The sequence below is a fragment of the Athalia rosae genome, chromosome 1 (assembly GCF_917208135.1).
Source record: "Athalia rosae chromosome 1, iyAthRosa1.1, whole genome shotgun sequence".
Taxonomy (NCBI): domain Eukaryota; kingdom Metazoa; phylum Arthropoda; class Insecta; order Hymenoptera; family Athaliidae; genus Athalia; species Athalia rosae.
Window position 1 is genome coordinate 13496770 of NC_064026.1, and position 19679 is coordinate 13516448.

Genomic DNA, 19679 nt, shown 5'->3' on the forward strand with positions numbered 1-19679 from the left:
CTTGTTTTATTACGTAGCAAATTGGTACGTGGATGAGGGTGGAAACATGCCTTTGTGTGGCAATTCATCTGGAGCTGGGTAAGTCTACAAGTTCATTTGCAGTCCAAGAGGTGGGTGGGTGACGTTTGTTGGAGAGAAATGTTCACCTGATTCAATGTACGCAGGATGTGCGATGCTGGTTACACGTGTTTGCAAGGGTATGGTTCGAATCCAAACTACGGGTATACGAGTTTCGACACCTTCGGTTGGGCGTTGTTATCTGCGTTTCGTTTGATGACTCAAGATTACTGGGAAAATCTTTACCAGTTGGTTTTGAGGTCAGCGGGACCCTGGCACATGCTTTTCTTCATCGTCATCATTTTCCTCGGTTCGTTTTATCTGGTCAACTTGATCCTCGCTATTGTCGCCATGTCTTACGACGAGTTGCAGAAGAAGGCGGAAGAGGAAGAGGCTGCGGAAGAAGAAGCAATAAGGGTAAGAATCGATCGTCTTTCAGCGGTGAGGTCCAAGGTGTACCTATTCCGTTTCTTTCATATCTGCGTTAATTTTCTAACCGAAGGAAGCTGAGGAAGCGGCACTGGCGAAAGAGAACAAACTTGCTGCTCAGGCTGCAGCGAGAGAGGCGGCAGCGGCTGCTGCAGCTGCTGATCAAATTGTCAAGTCGCCATCGAACTTCTCTTGTCACAGTTACGAGCTTTTTGTTGGTCAGGAGAAGGGCAACGACGACAACAACAAGGAGAGAATGAGCATACGTTCCGTTGAGTCGGTGAGCGAACACAGAGTGAAGCCACCAAACAACAATCACAGCAGTGCCTCGAACAAAGTCCGAAAAGTCAGTGCCGTAAGTACTACACAGCTTATCACTGTACAGGACAATTTCCCTCTCCACATACCATTGTTTCACATTACCCGAAAATTTATTTATCGCGGATTACGTGGCCAAGTATTTTTCAACTTAATTTCACTTGACAAGACCAGTTATTGAAACACATTGAGAGCCTCATCGTAATTTTGATGCTTATGAATTTTTCAAAACTGCGTCGGTTCCGAAATGAGTAGGGAACAGGATTTCAAATTCATAATATTACCTCGGCCAGGCATCAATTTTATCCTAATTGAAACTGATCATGAATCAAGTACCTACTGCGATTCCTTGGATATTTTGCGCAGCAGTTGAAGAATTTCCGCTAAATCTTTGCCTTGTAATACGCGCGTTGTTTTCCGAGTTTTCCGTTCTTGTGTACTGAAAAAATATTTGACAGTCAATGTTTTTATTGAAATTTCCTGTTTCAATATTTCTTCACATAGTTTGAGGATAGCCATAATTGAGCAGTGTGATATACGGTTAATTTTCTATAGTACGCTCATGGAAATTGAAAACCTCAATTTTATCCTTGACAGATAGATGACAATTCACGCCGATTCACGATCACCGAGTACATCAGAAGCCGTAGAGCTGTATCAAATTGTACATTGAAATCACTGAATCTCACAAACTGGACGTTGCACTACTGTGACCGTTCAAACGAAATTTATAATTAAAATTCTTGTTGATTCGATTGTTTGTTTTTTTTTGTTGTACTTTTAACATATTTACTAGTCACCGTATAATAATCATTGAATCAAAAACAACAAGCATGCGTTCGTTTCATTGGTTCAGTTATAGAATTCGAGGATATTTACTCCCATTCACCTTCTGTAAGAATCCCCATTATCGCTCGAACTTCATATTCCACGATCCACTCATTTCCCTCTCATATGACGATTATACAAAAACACGAATCACAGTATTCGACAATCACTTGCTCGCATGATACTTGGATACCGCTCGCTACTTCTCGTCCGATAGTGGACGAGGCAAAACTGCCGAGCGGCTGACCTGATTTTTTGATAAAACAGAAAAAAAATTAAGTGACATGCATAAAAAATTATACAGGCATTGTTTCTGCCCGAGAAATTATCAGGTGAAATCCTGAGCAGCAAATGAAGCTACGATTCGACTGTTGGAATTCCATTGGTTACTGAGGATTAATTGTTCGGCCGCTCGACTGATTAGATCCATTAATTAATGTATGTTCGTACTTCCTGTACACATACATTACATACTTCAACGTCTTTTTACGCTTATTCTGAATGGCCTGAAATGAATTATTATTTTTTCTCCAAATTTTCTATATGCATACATATTTTTAAGTTGGATTTGTATAGTCCCTTCAGAAAAAGGTAGGATATTATAGTAATTCGTTTTATTGATATTCCTGAAATTTTTATCTGCGCAGTTGTTCTTATACAGCGTTGTTCATTAGTTATCAATGAATTAGGGTGAAACAGTTTTGATATCATCAGTTGTTCGTTTGGAACGAACAATGTCGTCACCTCGAACTACTCCTATCTGCGGTAGAGTTCACGATAAGTCGTAATGATTTGTATATCGATTGATCACCTCGTAATTGAGACAAAAATTGTGTGGGGAAAAAAAAAAGAACGTTTTCTAGATTTTCACGTAAATATAATCTTATTATACGCACCCGACGAACGATAATAAATGTATGATTTGGAATTCCACTCAAGTCGTCGTGAGCTTCGCACTCGTACCCGGTTTCTCGACGGAGATTTCAATAAAAATGATTGAATTCGAACGAAAAGATGAGATGCCCAGATAGGGTATAAACACGATAAAACACTGTCTGACGTTGATCTTTGAATCTAAAGTTGTGAGGTACTGAGAATGGTGCATCGTAACTGCATGAAATCGTGACGTAATTCTTCTGCAGGCGTACAAAACATACATACCTATATGTGTACATGTAATATACCAGAAGTTCACACGAATCTCTCCCGAAACCCTGTACACTCTATCTGCTATCGGCAATGTGTGTAATGACTGTGTACTCGAACTTCTCGAAACCCCGAGCGATTATTACGTAAAAAAAGCGCATACAGGGTGTCCCAAAAAAGTACCAGACGGATGTTCATGCATAGGCTATCGTGTCCCGATTTCTTCTTGGCGAATCGCAAGTTTTTTTTCGAAATCCTTCTTTCTTTTTGATCGTTCGTGTGATTCGGATTCGTATGAAATGAAACCCGTTTTGGTATCGCCTGAGCCACCTGGTATGCAACGTTGATTATTGTTACGAGTAACGATCAGTGAAAATACGTATAAAATTATATTGTCCACATGATCATAGCATATATAATTTGTTCTATGTGTGCTTTTGCAAGTGGTGCCTCTCCTTGGTGTAAATTCGTTTCACGTTACGACTGTTTGGTAGGAGATATCTTTTCTTGTTTTTTCTTAAGGTCTCTCGCGCTAATGGCCAGTTTACTTATGCCTACCAGGATAACCTGCGGAAGGTACGTCTCGTGTTGTCAACTACAACTGTACGTACCCTAAATATAGGTCAACTACTAATTAAGTAGAGTATTCAGATATTGTGTAGACCTGTAAAAGGAAACTACTGTGTGCCATCGATTTCGTATAACAATAATGATATATATATATATATATATACAGATATATCATTTACCATACATATAGGTATATTTTTTATGTACGTTATACAGACATTATTGATTATTATCGCCGCTATGATCGATATATTGTAGTCACATTATCGGAATCGTGCTCAGCAGTTATCACAATTATTTGGCCGATTTGGTAACGTATCCAAGTGTGTATAATATAATATTACTTGAACGATGAGTTGTGAATAGGAAGTGCAATCGCATAAAATTTCGTGAAAAAACGAAGGATACTCATTTGTAAAACGTTATTGCTAATGAATAGTGCAGTAGATCGAGGAGAAATGCTTTGCTTGGCGAACTTATCATAGATTTACATATGCGTCTAATGATCATTCGCGTAGTTAGATAGGTGCAGTAGTAAAACGGTGAAATTTTTCCTGTCATTCGTTCGTTGAACCATGCTCGTGATAAATATCCAGAGACATCATCCTCGTAAGCCATCACAAGAGAACGGGCATGATATGGCATTTTTATTACCGAAGTCATGTCTGGTCCGAATCCATTTCATGTGTAGTCGGTCACTTGACTAGTAAACATTGTTATGAGATTTTTTTGTACAGATTTTACATGTACTTGTGTGATAGATAATGTAGCCGAACGTTCAGACGGAAGGAATTATCCAATGATATCAGATCAAAGCGGATTGAATAATTTTGTCAGGGAACGCGGTCAATCGGCTTTCTTACCCAATGATTTACTGGAATCGATGAAAATCCACCTTGTGACAGCATTAAGTAACGATGTAATAACAAATAACGCAGTAAAGAACATTGCAATTCTGTGATTAAAAAATTGATTCCTAAAATTAATGATCCGAAAGTATGTTAACGTCGGACTTTGTGTTCCCTTAATTTCAGGCTAGCCTTAGCCTGCCAGGGTCTCCTTTCAATCTTCGAAGGGGTAGTCGGGGAAGTCATCAGTTTACGATACGGAATGGCCGAGGTCGTTTCGTTGGGCCCCCAGGCGGGGACCGGAAACCCCTCGTTCTTTCGACGTACCTCGACGCCCAAGAACATTTACCATACGCCGATGATTCGAACGCCGTTACACCGATGTCCGAAGAGAATGGCACCATCGTTGTTCCCGTTTACTACGCGAGCCTGGGATCCAGGCATTCCTCCTACACCTCGCACGCCTCCAGATTATCCTACACGTCCCACGGGGATCTTCTTGGGGGTATCGCCGGTGCTGGGAAACCAATGACCAAGGAAAGCCGACTGAGGAGTAGGTCGGCGAGACCACCATCCGGAAATGGACACGTGACCGATCAGAACCACAAACACCTTTACGTAAGATCTCATTGTCAGATTTGTAATCAGACTCTAAATAACCGCAAGATTTGGATGAAACTTTCCTGGAACAGAAGATTTCGATTCCTGGTTACTGAGTTTTTTGTTTTTTTCTAGGACGGAGACATGGAAGATCCGATGGGCAAAGTAAAGCAGCAGGACAATCCGTTCATCGAACCTTCCCAGCAGCACGCTGTTGTCGACATGAAAGGTACAGTGGCTTCATTTTCCTGGAAAATTTTTCTTGGCAGCGAGCCATATCTGATTTCGAAATGTAATAATATTGTATTGGAAATGCTGTTGATCAAATATCCGGAATAAATTTTTCCCACAGATGTAATGGTCCTGAACGATATCATAGAACAGGCTGCGGGAAGGCAGAGCAAAGCTTCGGATCATGGAGGTAAAACACGTTACTTAATTTTTTCATATATTTCTTATAGTTCGATGTAAATTTGTAAAGAAGTTAACATGTTAGCGTCACTATTTCGTATCTCCCTTTGAAAGTGTTTACATTATTATTTGTTCATTATTCTTTTACATCCTCTTATCGGCGTGATACTGCGCTACCGTACCGGCCATATGCATACTTATAAAAGTATCGTATGTGTATCGTGCACGAGTTACCCGTCCGGTATCATTGTAATATACACAGTTGATCTGTTCGTATTTACCCATACGTATACCTGTGTATGATTCATATGTATATTACTTATATACTATACATAATACTGTTTTCAAATATTTCCACTCGCACCCATATGAATCGTTTAAATTTGTTTGCTCTGACCTAAATTGTAATGCTTCAACTTTTGCATTTACCTTTTCCTGTGCCATATAATTATGCCTAAATAAAAAACAAACATTTCAATTTATTTTTTGCTATGATTCGTAATTCGTTTCAAATACAATTATTCCAACAGTACCTACTGGTTAGTTTATGCATTTTTACTTTACGTTCTCGATATTAGTTTTATTTTTTCCTTGTGTTTTATTATAATCTTTTTCGTTCGTTGATTGAGTTATGTTTGGCGAAATTTGCGGGTATATTTCGAGCGTAGGAACCACCGCTATTCGTTTGAGCGCAAAAAATCTTTTCCGCTAATTGTAGACGATCTATGGAATAGAGGTGTTTGCCTGTTAATTGTTCGAATTGACGATGTAAAAGTTCCCGTTAGAATCGATGTCGAATTTATGAGAGTTTTTCATCACACTGTCGAATCAAGGTATCGGTTTACCATCAAATCGTAGTGATAATTCGATTGTCTGGGTAGTCAACGTATACCAAGATCTGAGAGTTCGGAAATCGATATTTGTTCGTTATTCTTATTGTTGCTATTACTATTATATATTTTTGTGGTTTGTAAGTATGTGTGTGTGTGAAGTAGACTGTAGAATTTTTGGGGACAAAGAGTTTTTTTCTTATGGAGAAGGAAATTATTTTAATCATTTCTTCATGCCGCATGTTTTTTTTTTTTCAAATTTTTGCACTATGATGTCATTAACCGTAATACTTTATTGTTTAAATTTTTCTCGTTTTTTACTTTTTTTTCGACTCTTCTGCACCCCTTCATCATATTTAGTGATCGTATCAATCGTATATATGCTCATTTTTTGTACCGCACGTATAGCGTACAATGCACATAAATTATAAATAAATCAATATATTTGCACGCCTTTTGAATGCACGAATAGCTAAATAGTGTTTTTAGTTATTCCAGCATATCTATTATATTCAGGTTGTTGCACTGCACGTGTTCTATGGTGCATAAAAACGATCTCAAGCCATTCAACTTTTCCAAATTATGTCTGCAGTACGAAATACTGCTGCAAAGAAAAATAATTGCGGGTACTAAAAAAATGAAAAAAAAAAAACAATATTTAATCAATTAATAACTAACAATCAGCGAAGACTTGAGTCACTCAGTTATTTTATTAATTTGGTGTGAGTGAAGAGCTCATTGCAGTGGTTGTAAAAAGCTAGTCTGCACCACTACAATCCGTACCCGATGGAGAAAAATTTAAATCAAAACGTACGAAAAATCAACGTTAATTTTTCTAACTTCAGCTATGCATTGGCTGTCTTATAACAGGCATTAATAGAGACATTATAAATATATGCATCGGCCATTTTGTTATAGCGTTTTCCATACACCCGAAATACCTTATATTATACCCTAAACGTGAAATGATGCATATCATAGTCGCATACGCCACGCAATTATTAATAGCACAATTTGTTTCACTGTAAATTAGAAATTTTTACGCAAAAGCACGTAGTTCACCTGTTTGAAGAGAAAAAAAATTAAAACTCTTGTTAGTATCATTTGTTTAAGCTGTATTGAGTACTGTTATTATATTCACTTTCAATGAATAAACATATCTTTCACAATCGATTCAAGACTACGCCGGAAAATTTCACGAGAAGATATTTCGAGGATTTCATAGAACTGATCAGATGAGAATTTAGTAGACTCACCGTATCCGGCGTAGACTTGAGCTTTCAATTATTCGGAACTATCACTTGTAGGAGCACCAAGGTTGATGACAAACCAATATTTCTGGCAAGAAATAAGCCCGTAAATCAGTTGTCCGTAACTATATGATCATTTGTTTTAGATAGCTATTACATAGAATTCTCCCACAATGAATAGACAATAAATAGGTACATATATATCGTAGATGACACCTTAAAGTTATTGGAAGGTAATCGATGTATCACAATGCTTAAACAATTCTTTACAATTTCATTAGGTGTGCTTCCAGATATTTTGGTTCTCGTACGAAACGCACAATGGCTGTCTATTGTACAAGAATCATGCATGCACTCCACTTATTATTCGATTCTTTTACAAGCATCATTGTCGTTTCTACGTTGGATGAACGGTGAAAATTCGTCGTGTGGTTGCGATCCGTTAAAAAGTTGAAAACTAATTTGAAAATAAAATTTAGAGATGGTTTCGATTCGAACGGGTAGCAGCTACGTCTTCTCACCGTTCATCTACATTGTCAACAGCCCCGTGGCTTTGAGGTGGTAAGATTCCGACTCCAATTCTCCTTGAAAATAAAGGCAAAATAGACAAATAACAAAAAAACTCTTTCCCCAAAAAGAGTGGTGGCAAATGAAGTTACTAACACGTGGTATAGTTTCGATCTATTACTTTCCGACAGACGACGACGAAGAAGGTCCAGCGCTCAAAGAAAAATTAGTGGCCTTATGCATCCAAGGTATAAACATATTTTGTGTCTGGGATTGCTGTTGGGCTTGGCTTAAATTTCAAGAGATCGTGGCACTTGTGGTTTTCGATCCTTTCGTGGAGCTCTTCATCACCCTTTGTATCGTAGTCAACACCCTCTTCATGGCGCTGGATCATCACGACATGGACAGGGATATGGAAAAAGTACTCAAGACCGGAAACTACGTGAGTATTGAAATCACGCTCCATCTCAAGCCCCGACCAAATTTACCCGATCTCATTCAATTTGCGAGTTAAAATCCGCACGTAGGTATCATCACTTTTTTCACCCCACCACTCATTACCCTATCTCATGATCTTCACAGTTTTTTACAACCACCTTCGGCATCGAAGCAACGGCGAAGCTAATCGCGATGAGCCCCAAGTATTACTTCCAGGAAGGGTGGAATATTTTCGACTTTATCATCGTAGCTTTGTCCTTGTTGGAGTTGGGTCTCGAGGGAGTTCAAGGACTGTCGGTGTTACGTTCCTTCCGATTGGTGCGTAGCCATAATTTTTAAAATTTTTTCTTCTCCGTCGCTCGGAGATTACGATCGATCGTTGTACACGTATATGTTAAAAGTATAAGTTTTTTTTTTTGTTTTTTTTTTCAGTTGAGAGTCTTCAAGCTTGCGAAATCTTGGCCTACCTTGAATCTGCTGATCTCAATCATGGGCCGAACGGTGGGCGCTCTCGGTAACTTGACGTTTGTCTTGTGTATCATCATCTTCATCTTTGCCGTTATGGGAATGCAATTGTTTGGAAAAAATTACACCGACAACGTCGATCGATTTCCGGACGGGGATCTTCCTCGATGGAATTTCACCGACTTCATGCACTCCTTTATGATCGTTTTTCGTGTACTGTGCGGCGAATGGATAGAATCGATGTGGGACTGTATGCTGGTAGGAGACGTATCCTGTATACCCTTTTTCCTCGCAACGGTTGTCATTGGTAACTTAGTCGTGAGTACAAATTGCATCTTTATCAAGACCATTGTCCATTTCGCATTTACGCACTAGGATATTTGTTCGTTTTAATTGAAAAATTGAATGGGTGATTTCTATCATTCGTGTAAGAATTATTTGCTTAGAAACGGTTGATTATTCAAAGATTGGTGTTTAATCGTACGTTGATAAAACATCGACATAATTTGTTGATGAAAAAAACAGGTTCTAAATCTCTTCTTGGCCTTGCTTTTGAGCAACTTCGGTTCCTCGAATCTCTCCGCACCAACGGCAGACAACGACACGAACAAAATTGCCGAAGCTATCGACCGGATAGCTCGATTCATACAGTGGGTGAAGCGAAATCTCTTTAACCTGTTTAAAATGATGCGAGCAAAGTTCACCAACCAGATATCCGATCAGGCGCCAGGTGAGGGACCGTCCAACAGTTGGAAAGAAGGTTTATATCCAATCAGATCGCTTGCTGTGTGCGCTGTGTAGTCCGTCTCGCTGTCTTGGCTACAATTTTTGTTCAATTTATTTATTTATTTATTTTTTTTTTTTCATGCATACCTGCCAACCAGAACATTTGCAAGCGGTACAATGCGATAACATTTGCGATACCGCCTAATATTAATTTCATACGGCCCAAGTATGTTTTAATAATTTTGGCAGAACTTGATGAGTTTATACATTAGCTAAATGCGGCAGTCATTACAATTAATTTTTACAGCGATTAAACATCTTGTTGGCAGGTTTTTACTGTTTCTCTGATGATCTCAGTTTTTGAGTTGAGTTAAAGAAAAAAAAAAATAAATAAATGGATAAAAAAATTGGTAACAAAAAAAGTGAAATGGAGATGAGAATTTCGTTAAATTTTTATGAAATTTGGCTAGTCGCTAGTCGCTTTTATAAGTTGGATTTGAAGTGGATATGACCGATATAAACTAGATGAAAGTAACCCGTTATTTATTATCACCTATTTTTGAAATTATTTATATATTTATTTTCATCATTTTTATTCGGTTAACATTTATTGTGTAGTGTCAATTATTTCAAGTACATGAATGGTTTTTTTTTTTTAAAATAACGAAATTCCGGGGATTTATTCAATGCATGAAATATGAGAAAATTTCATTTCCCGTTTCTTATCGAAATCATGAGAAAAATATGAGATTAGCGTTCAATGTTTTCAACAGTCTATCAAAAAGTTCAGTTTGCCTAAAAACTGGAAATTCGTAATTGAATTATCGATATTTGAAATCGTATGAAAATAGGGAAAACTGACCGAAAAAAGTCTTATGGTTTAAGTGATATTCGAAAGTTTTTATACTGCTAATAAAAAAAGATGTGGAATTATGGGTGACTGTGCAGATGGAATCGATCGCGATGGAGATTTAGATCTAGCAGATGGTGAGCTAGATGGCTACAGAGATAAGAAAAATGCAAAAGATCTAAACAATCAACTAGAAGTGGCCATTGGCGATGGAATGGAATTCACCATCCATGGTGAGAATGATTGCGTAACATTTTCATTCTCTCTTTCTAGTTTGTTCCACATGATTTTATCGAAAGTAACCAACTTTTTATACTATATTGATACAAAACATTTTATTTGTGCAATTATAAAATGTCCGAAATTCGGGGTGAAAGATGATCAGAAATTCAATCAGTTAGGGATGTCGTCTCAAAATTTCGAATGAGTTCGATCTTTGCCCATAATCTAGCAGGTTGTTAGGCTTGGACTTATGGTCTTCCGTTGATATTCGGTTGATAATCAGTCGATGTCCCTGTGAATGTTAGTCGATGAACTCATCAACCTCCACCGAATGTGTCCGGATGTTTCATGGCGTAGATTTAGCCACATTTCCTAATTTCATTAATTTTATGGATATTCACGTTCCCAAAGGAGATCTGAAAAACAAACTCAAGAAGGGAAAGTTGTGCATGAATAATACCAAGGCAATCGGTAATTCCATAAATCATCACGACAACAGAATGGAACACGAGTACATGAATCACCACGAAGAGGATACGATAAGGTTGGACATCAAGATCACATATGAAAGTCATCCGTCACCGAATCAATCTGACTTTTTGCGTGTTTTTCCAACAGTCACAAATCATACGGAAGTCATAAGAATCGTCCGTTCAAGGACGAGAGTCACAAAGGAAGCGTAGATTCGTTGGATGGAGAAGAGAAAAAAGATGCCAGCAAGGAAGACCTTGATCAAGAAGGTTCGTTATTAGGTATTGATATGAGCACTGTTCATTAATTGTATTCCTCCACTCAGCCAGCAATGTCACCCTTGAATTAAGGCCCAAAAGATAAGAACTACACCTTCATCGTTCCGAAGCACAGAAATCCGATCTTATGTCGCCAAATCGCCTACAATATGTATTTTCAAATTTCAATCGTTGATTAGATCTGGAGGAAGAAGGCGAAGAGGGTGAAGAGGAGCTGAACGGAGAGCTCATCATCCAGACGGACGAGGAACTCATTGAAGCGGATTATCCGGCCGATTGTTGTCCGGATAACTGTTACAAGAAATTCCCATTTTTGGCCGGTGATGACGACGCTCCTTTCTGGCAAGGCTGGGCGAATTTGAGGCTCAAAACTTTCCAATTGATCGAGAACAAGTACTTCGAGACCGCCGTAATCACGATGATCTTGCTCAGTAGTCTAGCGCTGGTAACGTGCAATTTTATCTCAACATTTACAAAATTGATAATCAATTAAGTAAGGCACGATTGACTTTTATTCGTTACACGCTTGTTGTTCCCGACAGGCATTGGAGGACGTCCACCTTTCATCGAGGCCGATCCTTCAGGACATTTTGTACTATATGGACCGCATATTCACCGTAATATTCTTCCTTGAGATGTTGATCAAATGGCTTGCTCTGGGATTCAAAAAGTATTTCACAAACGCCTGGTGCTGGCTCGATTTCATCATCGTCATGGTAAGGATCACGAAAATTGAATTATATCTATCGATTACTCGGAACGCTTTGAAAGACTATATTAAGCATCGAGGAGACTCCGACATTAAGATCTTGCTAGAAAAAAGATATACCACTGCGGAAAATAATCGTTTCCGTGTATAGAAACGAAACAAATGAACAATTACCGCGTCGAACGAGAAGATGTTCTTCCAGGGTAACGCTAAGCAGCCATATTAAATTTTGCAGGAATATGTGAATAACGTGTTTTTCAGTTGAATAGTTGTTTTAGTAAAGACTTGCAGATAATATGGCGGCCCTACGGTAGGAGATACAGATCCGTCAATTCGATAATTCGTTATCGCTCTTAAGTCAGATTAAAGCTTTTGTATGAAATTCGGCGAATAATTCTCAATTCTGCATTTTCAACTCAATATCCGTAAAAATGAATCGATTTCTCTTCGGTCTGATTTACAAAAGCTTTGAACGGATGACCGATGCTTGTGCTGTTACAGCAACTATGAAATGATATCACAAATCGTCGTAAACTAATCGCTGAAACATAATATCTATAGTTTGTATGTTACATGTGTGTTCGTATCATACAAATAGAACTGTATAATGTATGAGTTAATGACAATAGCTCTCCCTGATCAACTTGGGAGCAATCTGGGCTGGCGCAGCTGACATTCCGGCGTTCCGCTCAATGCGAACACTTCGCGCATTGAGGCCTCTGCGAGCAGTATCTCGTTGGGAGGGCATGAGAGTAAGTCATCGGTTCAACGATCAGGATTTAACAAAACTAACATGACCCGAAAAAAAAACAAAAAAAAAAAAAACAATGGATACTGAAATGTCACACCGATTCCTACGCGTCGGTGCAACCCAAACATCCAATTCAAATCCCAAAGTCCACAGATCGAACAACACTAATAAAGTGTCACGTTCAATTCTACGCGGTGTATAACTTGATCCTCCGATATCTATCTATTGCACGTTTGCTGCAGTCATCTTTTGCTTTGGTGACCTCAAAGTTGTCTCATTCAATGCCTAAGCTAGAGCTGATCTACAATGCTTTTAACTAACAAAAATAAAACTTGTACAATCGAAGAAACTTGTCGCGATGAATACAATTAACCGTAAATCAGGAAATGATAGCCGTGATATGAATCGGGTGGACGAAAAGCCTTCTCTAAAGAATATCCAAATCCGTAGAATTGGCCGTCGTAACGATCTATAAGCAAAGTTGGCTTTGGCTTTTTCCATCTTAAGATCCCTGCTACATTGTAGCATACCGTGGTGTGCTTAAATATGGCGTGCGGCGGCACTCTGACATCCAAATATCTCAATCTACTCGATGTCTGCACTGGTACTGGAGTCTTTGTCGTACTAAGCTATGCCGTGTACGCCTTTTCTACCGTTTTCATAAAATTATTGTTGTGCTCCGTCAAGTATGCTTTGTATGTAACGTACAAGCCTCCCTGAATGTTACTTAGTCCCTCCAACGTCCACCGATGACCATTAAATAGAAAAAAATGACATTTATATGTATATACAATACATGTAGTATGTATCAAAAAATTATTCATTTGTCCTGTATATCTGTTCACGGTTGGCGTTGGTCTGCGTCGCCACGATACGCGAACTACCCCTATAATTCATGCTCACGAGTCGCGTCCAGTTTTCACTAATTGAAAGCGACTCGTACAATTTCTAATCCGTTTATCGGAAAATTCTAATAATGAAAAAACAGAGATGAAAGTAAATGATACGGCGTGTATCGTGGTTAGTTCGCATTGGTTTCGAAATGTTTAGTCTGTTTCAGGATGGAGCCGATTGTTCGTTGTCTTTTAATAACAAACACTCTGTACATTTCTGTCTCTCGTTCGTTACATATCGTTTCCTGGTTGTTGCTGCTGCTACACTGTCATTTTTCTGTATCTACTACTAATTTTCTACAGTTTGGCGACCCTGACACCACTATACTTTTAGATTGAACTGAATACAAAAAAAAAAAAAAAAAAAAAAAAAAAAAAAGGAAATAAGAAATATGAAATATGAGATAACCAAAACCATACCAATATAGCGCATAACTTTAGCGAACCACTACCTCCGGGATGTCTCCGCTATGTCGATACCTAAGCACGATAATTCCCCGACTCGACATGGACGGTGTGGACCCGGGCCCGCCCTGCTTCTTTCTCGCCCTACGTGACGAGACTATATTTCGACTTTTAGCCATCGATCGTTAATCGTAAATTGTTGTTCTTGTCATCATTATTCTTGTTTTGTACCTCGAGATAATTAAGATAAAGAAAGAAGAGAAATAACTGAGAACTAATGAGAAGCTGATGGAACAAACTAAGAGAACTACGTAACTGAACGTATAAAATGAGCGAAAAGCAGACATGTGAACCATAGAGAAATGAAAAAATCTTCAGATCTGACTTTTGCGTAGCTTCTACCTTGCTATGACTGTTTCTCGCCTGCAGGTCTCCCTCATTAACTTCGTAGCGTCGCTCTGTGGCGCAGGGGGAATTCAAGCCTTCAAAACAATGCGGACCCTAAGAGCCCTAAGACCGCTCAGGGCGATGTCTAGAATGCAGGGGATGCGGGTATGTAGCGTGCGAAGCGTCTCAGCTGACCTTGTCAAAGTCTCTTTTCACCCGTCACGTATATTGTTGACTAGTTTCAGCCGTTATTAACTTTTTGATGTAATCTCTATTGCCGTAGTAATTGCTGATGTACAGATATCGTAACATATGCGATACACGTTATGCGTATGTTAACATATCTATCATTACTTTGTATATAATTATTATACACGAAACGTATTTTCAATTACATGTTATACGTATGCTGATTCGGTATACATTGCAGGATGCAAATACGTTTCAATATAATATTATATACCATAAATATATAATTATATATATATATTAATTTGATCGCATATTAGTTACATATTTTATTGAATATTATTACATACATCATTATATACCATAAATAAATATCTTAGCGCCCTTAGGGCGAACGCAACGTTTAAACTCAATATCATTCTGGCACGACGCAGGAAGTTTTCAAGTCTGTGGCTTTGGTACCTGAATCATGTATTTTTCATAAATACGGTGGCCTTTCGAATATCCATGGATCGAATGATCGATGAAGAATGTTCAGTCACAACCGGAAAACTGTCCATTGTCTTCTTCACCAATGAGAATGAATGCATAGCATAGGAAAAGTAGATCATACATCGCAATTAGTATCACACACACGCACAAAGAACACGTACCACCAGACGTGCTCTTATAAGAAAATCAAAATTGACATATTGAGGGATAGTCGCAAAACCTCACACGCTAACTAAACGGCGCAGTTGAGCGGAGTTCAATGTTTTTTTTTTCCTAAATTTTGGTTCTGTTTCTATTTCAGAGTTACTCAAGTTTCTCAACAGCCCCTCTTGAATATTATGGTTATAATAAGGTCGCTGAGACATTGAATTTAAGATCACGTTCATGCCCAACCCCGACACGTCAACCCCTTTGTACTCTAGTATTTGCCAATTAACCGCATGACACACTGTCTTTTATACTTCATATTCTTCTATGATACTTGCTATTCTATCGCATGGAAATTGCTGCTCGCATCTAGTGTGCCTTATTGACGCCTGGAGTGGATGTAATGCTTGTGTCTGTCCTTGATTGATATCATCTTGAGAAAATATATTGGAAAAGTGAAATGTTATGCTAGAGTTGAGAGAAGTCTTTGAGTGTGGTCGATAACATAAGCAGATATACGAGTTTTATTGGGAATTGTTGCTTTTCTAATTCGGGGAGGCCTTTCAACAGAGAGACGATTTAAATGAATTATTTGAACTAATTCGCCAAACACTTCTCACATCTCGCAGATGAGCAGGATTATACTTTCTGTTTCCAAATAGGCGAATTTGTGACACGAGGAATGAAGTTATGTTCAGTTTTTCAATTTAGTATAACATCTCTTCAAATATTCAAGTGATATTTAAATAATTTTTATCTCAGTTTGATGGCTAAAAACTTCACTGAGCATACGCTGATGATAAATAGCTGAGAGCGCAGCTATAGCATGTTATTCTGTGATTTTTTTTTTTCAAATAACCAAGTTCACGTTAGCCGATATATTTTTTCAGTTTTTATTTGAAAATCACTGCACGTATGTGAACTGCGGATGAAACATGAAGCATAACAGCGTAGACCTATAGGGTTGTAACAAGGTTTAATTTTGGGGAATGTGAAATCCAATTATTATTGGTCTGAATATATATTCAATTATCAAACACCTTGAATTTTCAAACTTTGCTCAGGTGTCGCAATTGTTGTCGTAATTGTTGAAGTTTCAAAAGCTCGCCATGTGATCGATTGATCCGATTCAGTTTATCAAGTCGCGAAGTTTGAAAATTCATAAAAATTTCGAAACTAGCAAGTCGTTTAGCGATAGAATGTATTGGAATTCGTATACAATGCAATCTTACTGACCGATGTACCTCATAGGTGGTCGTAAACGCTTTGGTACAAGCCATCCCGTCTATCTTCAACGTGTTGCTGGTGTGCCTGATATTCTGGTTGATTTTCGCCATCATGGGTGTTCAGTTATTCGCTGGAAAATACTTCAAGGTAGGCCCGGATGTTTTTCACAATCGGTGAAATTGTGATACGAAATCCTGAACTATTAATATCGTGAATATTTTTCATTGCAGTGCGTCGACGCGAACAAAACGACGTTGAGCCACGAAATAATACCGGACAGAAATGCCTGTATAGCCGAGAATTACACATGGGAAAATTCTCCGATGAACTTCGACCATGTCGGGAAAGCGTACCTGTGCCTATTTCAGGTGGCGACTTTCAAGGGATGGATTCAAATAATGAACGACGCCATTGATTCGAGAGATGTAGGCATGATTGAGAATTACGTTTCAAGCGAATCGGAAGATCATTTTTCTTGCTTTGTTCCCACACGTATATTGCGATCGATTTTCTAGGTAAACAAACAGCCCATTCGCGAGACAAACATCTACATGTATCTCTACTTCGTATTTTTCATTATATTCGGGTCATTTTTCACTCTGAATTTGTTCATCGGAGTTATCATCGACAACTTCAACGAGCAGAAAAAGAAGGCTGGAGGATCGTTGGAAATGTTTATGACGGAGGATCAGAAGAAGTACTATAACGCCATGAAAAAAATGGGAAGCAAAAAACCGCTGAAGGCCATTCCACGGCCTAGGGTGAGTAGTTTTATGTTTTCAATATTTCCACCACTGTAAATCTCATCTGTTTCTCTGTGCCTATTTTCGACCATCACGCCGTGCTTGAAAAACGAGAAATAAAGAGAATCTCTGCTAATTTCAAATAATTAATCATGTTTGATTGAAATTTTACAGCAAAGTTGCAAGTATTTTTACCGAGTTTCACTAAGTAGACAGAAATTTTTTCTCAACTACCACGTAGAAAGTAGAGAAAGTTAACAGATCTAGACACAATTACTCTCACGCTCTCTTACCGTATTAGTATTGCAAATACACACGTAATGTACCTTGTTCCAACCACGATAGGCAGAACATTACATTATTCCTTTCAATTTATTTTTCAATTTAATCATGTAATTGCGCTTGCTGCCTCGGATTGACCGATACATCGATAATTATTTCATAAGCTTATTATATCCGACCGTCTTAAATATAATCGTCTGATAGTGTACCTGTTTAAGTATACTTTTCTCTTTTCATTTTCAGTGGAGACCACAAGCGATAGTGTTTGAAATAGTGACGGACAAGAAGTTTGACATGATAATCATGTTGTTCATCGGACTTAACATGTTAACAATGACGCTGGATCATTACCAGCAAAGTAAAACATTCAGTGACGTGCTGGACTACCTGAACATGATATTCATAGTGATATTCACGAGCGAGTGTCTGATGAAGATATTCGCCCTACGTTACCACTATTTCAAGGAGCCATGGAACCTGTTTGATTTTGTTGTCGTTATATTATCAATATTAGGTAATGTACCGTAATGATAATATCAGTCATATGACCCCAATGAAATTGCCAATATGTCGAATAAACCCTGAGCGCTTTTACAAAAATGTTTCGACACTATTCCACTGTTTATACCACGTATAAGTATATCACCATATGCGATTCTGGTTTCCGCTGTAGAGCGGCGATGATTGATTTTACTTTGCTTATACCTACGTTTATATTATATGTATATACATATAATGGTAGTGCATCCGACCTTCGTTTACCACGATATTATAGCTTGAATGCCAAATACTTTCATTTCTCCACACGACACGAATCTCTATACGCTGTACCTAAACACACGCAATGCAATGTGCGATGAAATTCGAGCGCTGAGGGTACCGTTTCACTTGGGTCGCAATGACTGATCGACGTTATTACGCTATGTAGCCTTACATTGATGTCAAATTGATGTTTTCCCCCTTCACCTTGACCATCTAACCCCAATCAACGAATTCAACCTATGAACCTTGAATAATTAATTCCTGCACCCCGTCTACGAGAGGTATACCCCTAATTTGATGAGTAAAGTAACCATGCTGCGTTGCTAATGAATTCCAAAGAAACCTTTGACGTAAGGTAAAAACTGAAAGTCAGATACAGAATCCGGGTAAGGCATGGTTGGTTGTTCAATAAAATATCTTATTTTTTTGTACTTTTCATAAATCTATTATAAAACTACACTGCAGCATTTCACGAGTACGCTGCGACTTCAACAACAAATAATTTTATATCACATATTTATTCTATTCATGATCTACACATCTATTTTAGTCTATCTTAGAATCGCGTAGATTTGTGTGATGGTTCGGCGTACAACTGAGGTATAATCGGCGATAATTGAGACGATGACAGTACGCGACTTGACCGTTCACCGCTGACCTGTATTAAAAAGAGAGAGAGAGAAGAAAAGACTGAAGTTTGGTTTGCGCCCATCCATTATACAGTAGCGTATAAAGTAACTCGTATTTTTTTATCTAAAGCACCTTAGACGAGAGGCATGATTATTCCCATAATAGTTCTTGACCAGCAACATCCTTCACGAAAGGATCAAGAGCTAGAACGAGACAAGCGAAGAGAAAAAAAAAAAGAAAAAAAAAACGAACAAATGATTAAAAAGCAGCAGAGTCAAAAACAAGTATAGCACAACTTACACCTCTCCGCGTATAAAAGCGGCACTCACCCCGTAGTACTCCCCAAACCCATAGTTGCATTGTGGAATAGTAGCACGTGAAGCTTTTTACTTTGAAATCAATTTGGGCCATCGATATTTCTGACAGTTGTATCGCCTACCTTTTCCTAGGTCTGGTACTCAGCGATATTATCGAGAAGTATTTCGTCTCGCCAACGTTACTTCGAGTCGTACGAGTGGCCAAGGTTGGTCGAGTACTTCGATTGGTGAAGGGTGCAAAGGGTATCAGAACCCTTTTATTCGCCCTCGCCATGTCCCTGCCGGCGCTATTCAACATCTGCCTACTACTCTTCCTCGTGATGTTCATTTTCGCCATATTCGGGATGTCGTTCTTCATGCACGTCAAGGACAAAAGTGGACTCGACGACGTGTACAATTTCAAAACGTTCACGCAGTCAATGATACTGTTGTTCCAGGTGAGTGTGAAAATCGATCGATTCTTCGACGGCCGTGTTGTAAGAACGAAAGAATAATACCGTC

At 38.5% G+C, this 19679-nt stretch overlaps 1 protein-coding gene across 33 annotated transcripts in view; it reads left to right on the forward strand.

The window, feature by feature from the left end:
• The window catches only part of LOC105687058 (sodium channel protein para), a 42374-nt gene that overhangs the window by 14477 nt on the left and 8218 nt on the right, over positions 1-19679 (forward strand). For 2 of the 33 annotated variants that reach the window (XM_048656207.1, XM_048656303.1), the window contains 22 exons: positions 18-78; positions 165-474; positions 560-841; positions 3301-3354; positions 4383-4814; positions 4932-5025; positions 5149-5217; positions 7986-8236; positions 8377-8550; positions 8665-9015; positions 9223-9457; positions 10372-10506; positions 10907-11039; positions 11114-11247; positions 11424-11689; positions 11787-11960; positions 14432-14554; positions 16469-16591; positions 16675-16869; positions 16960-17205; positions 17713-17983; positions 19311-19615. In XM_048656207.1, coding sequence (XP_048512164.1) covers positions 18-78; positions 165-474; positions 560-841; positions 3301-3354; positions 4383-4814; positions 4932-5025; positions 5149-5217; positions 7986-8236; positions 8377-8550; positions 8665-9015; positions 9223-9457; positions 10372-10506; positions 10907-11039; positions 11114-11247; positions 11424-11689; positions 11787-11960; positions 14432-14554; positions 16469-16591; positions 16675-16869; positions 16960-17205; positions 17713-17983; positions 19311-19615 — 4418 coding nt within the window. Of the gene's footprint in view, positions 1-17; positions 79-164; positions 475-559; positions 842-3300; positions 3355-4382; positions 4815-4931; positions 5026-5148; positions 5218-7961; positions 8237-8376; positions 8551-8664; positions 9016-9222; positions 9458-10371; positions 10507-10906; positions 11040-11113; positions 11248-11423; positions 11690-11786; positions 11961-12582; positions 12706-14431; positions 14555-16468; positions 16592-16674; positions 16870-16959; positions 17206-17712; positions 17984-19310; positions 19616-19679 lie in introns of all 33 variants that reach the window. The other 31 variants (XM_048656216.1, XM_048656229.1, XM_048656270.1 and 28 more) reach the window with 25 other exon arrangements.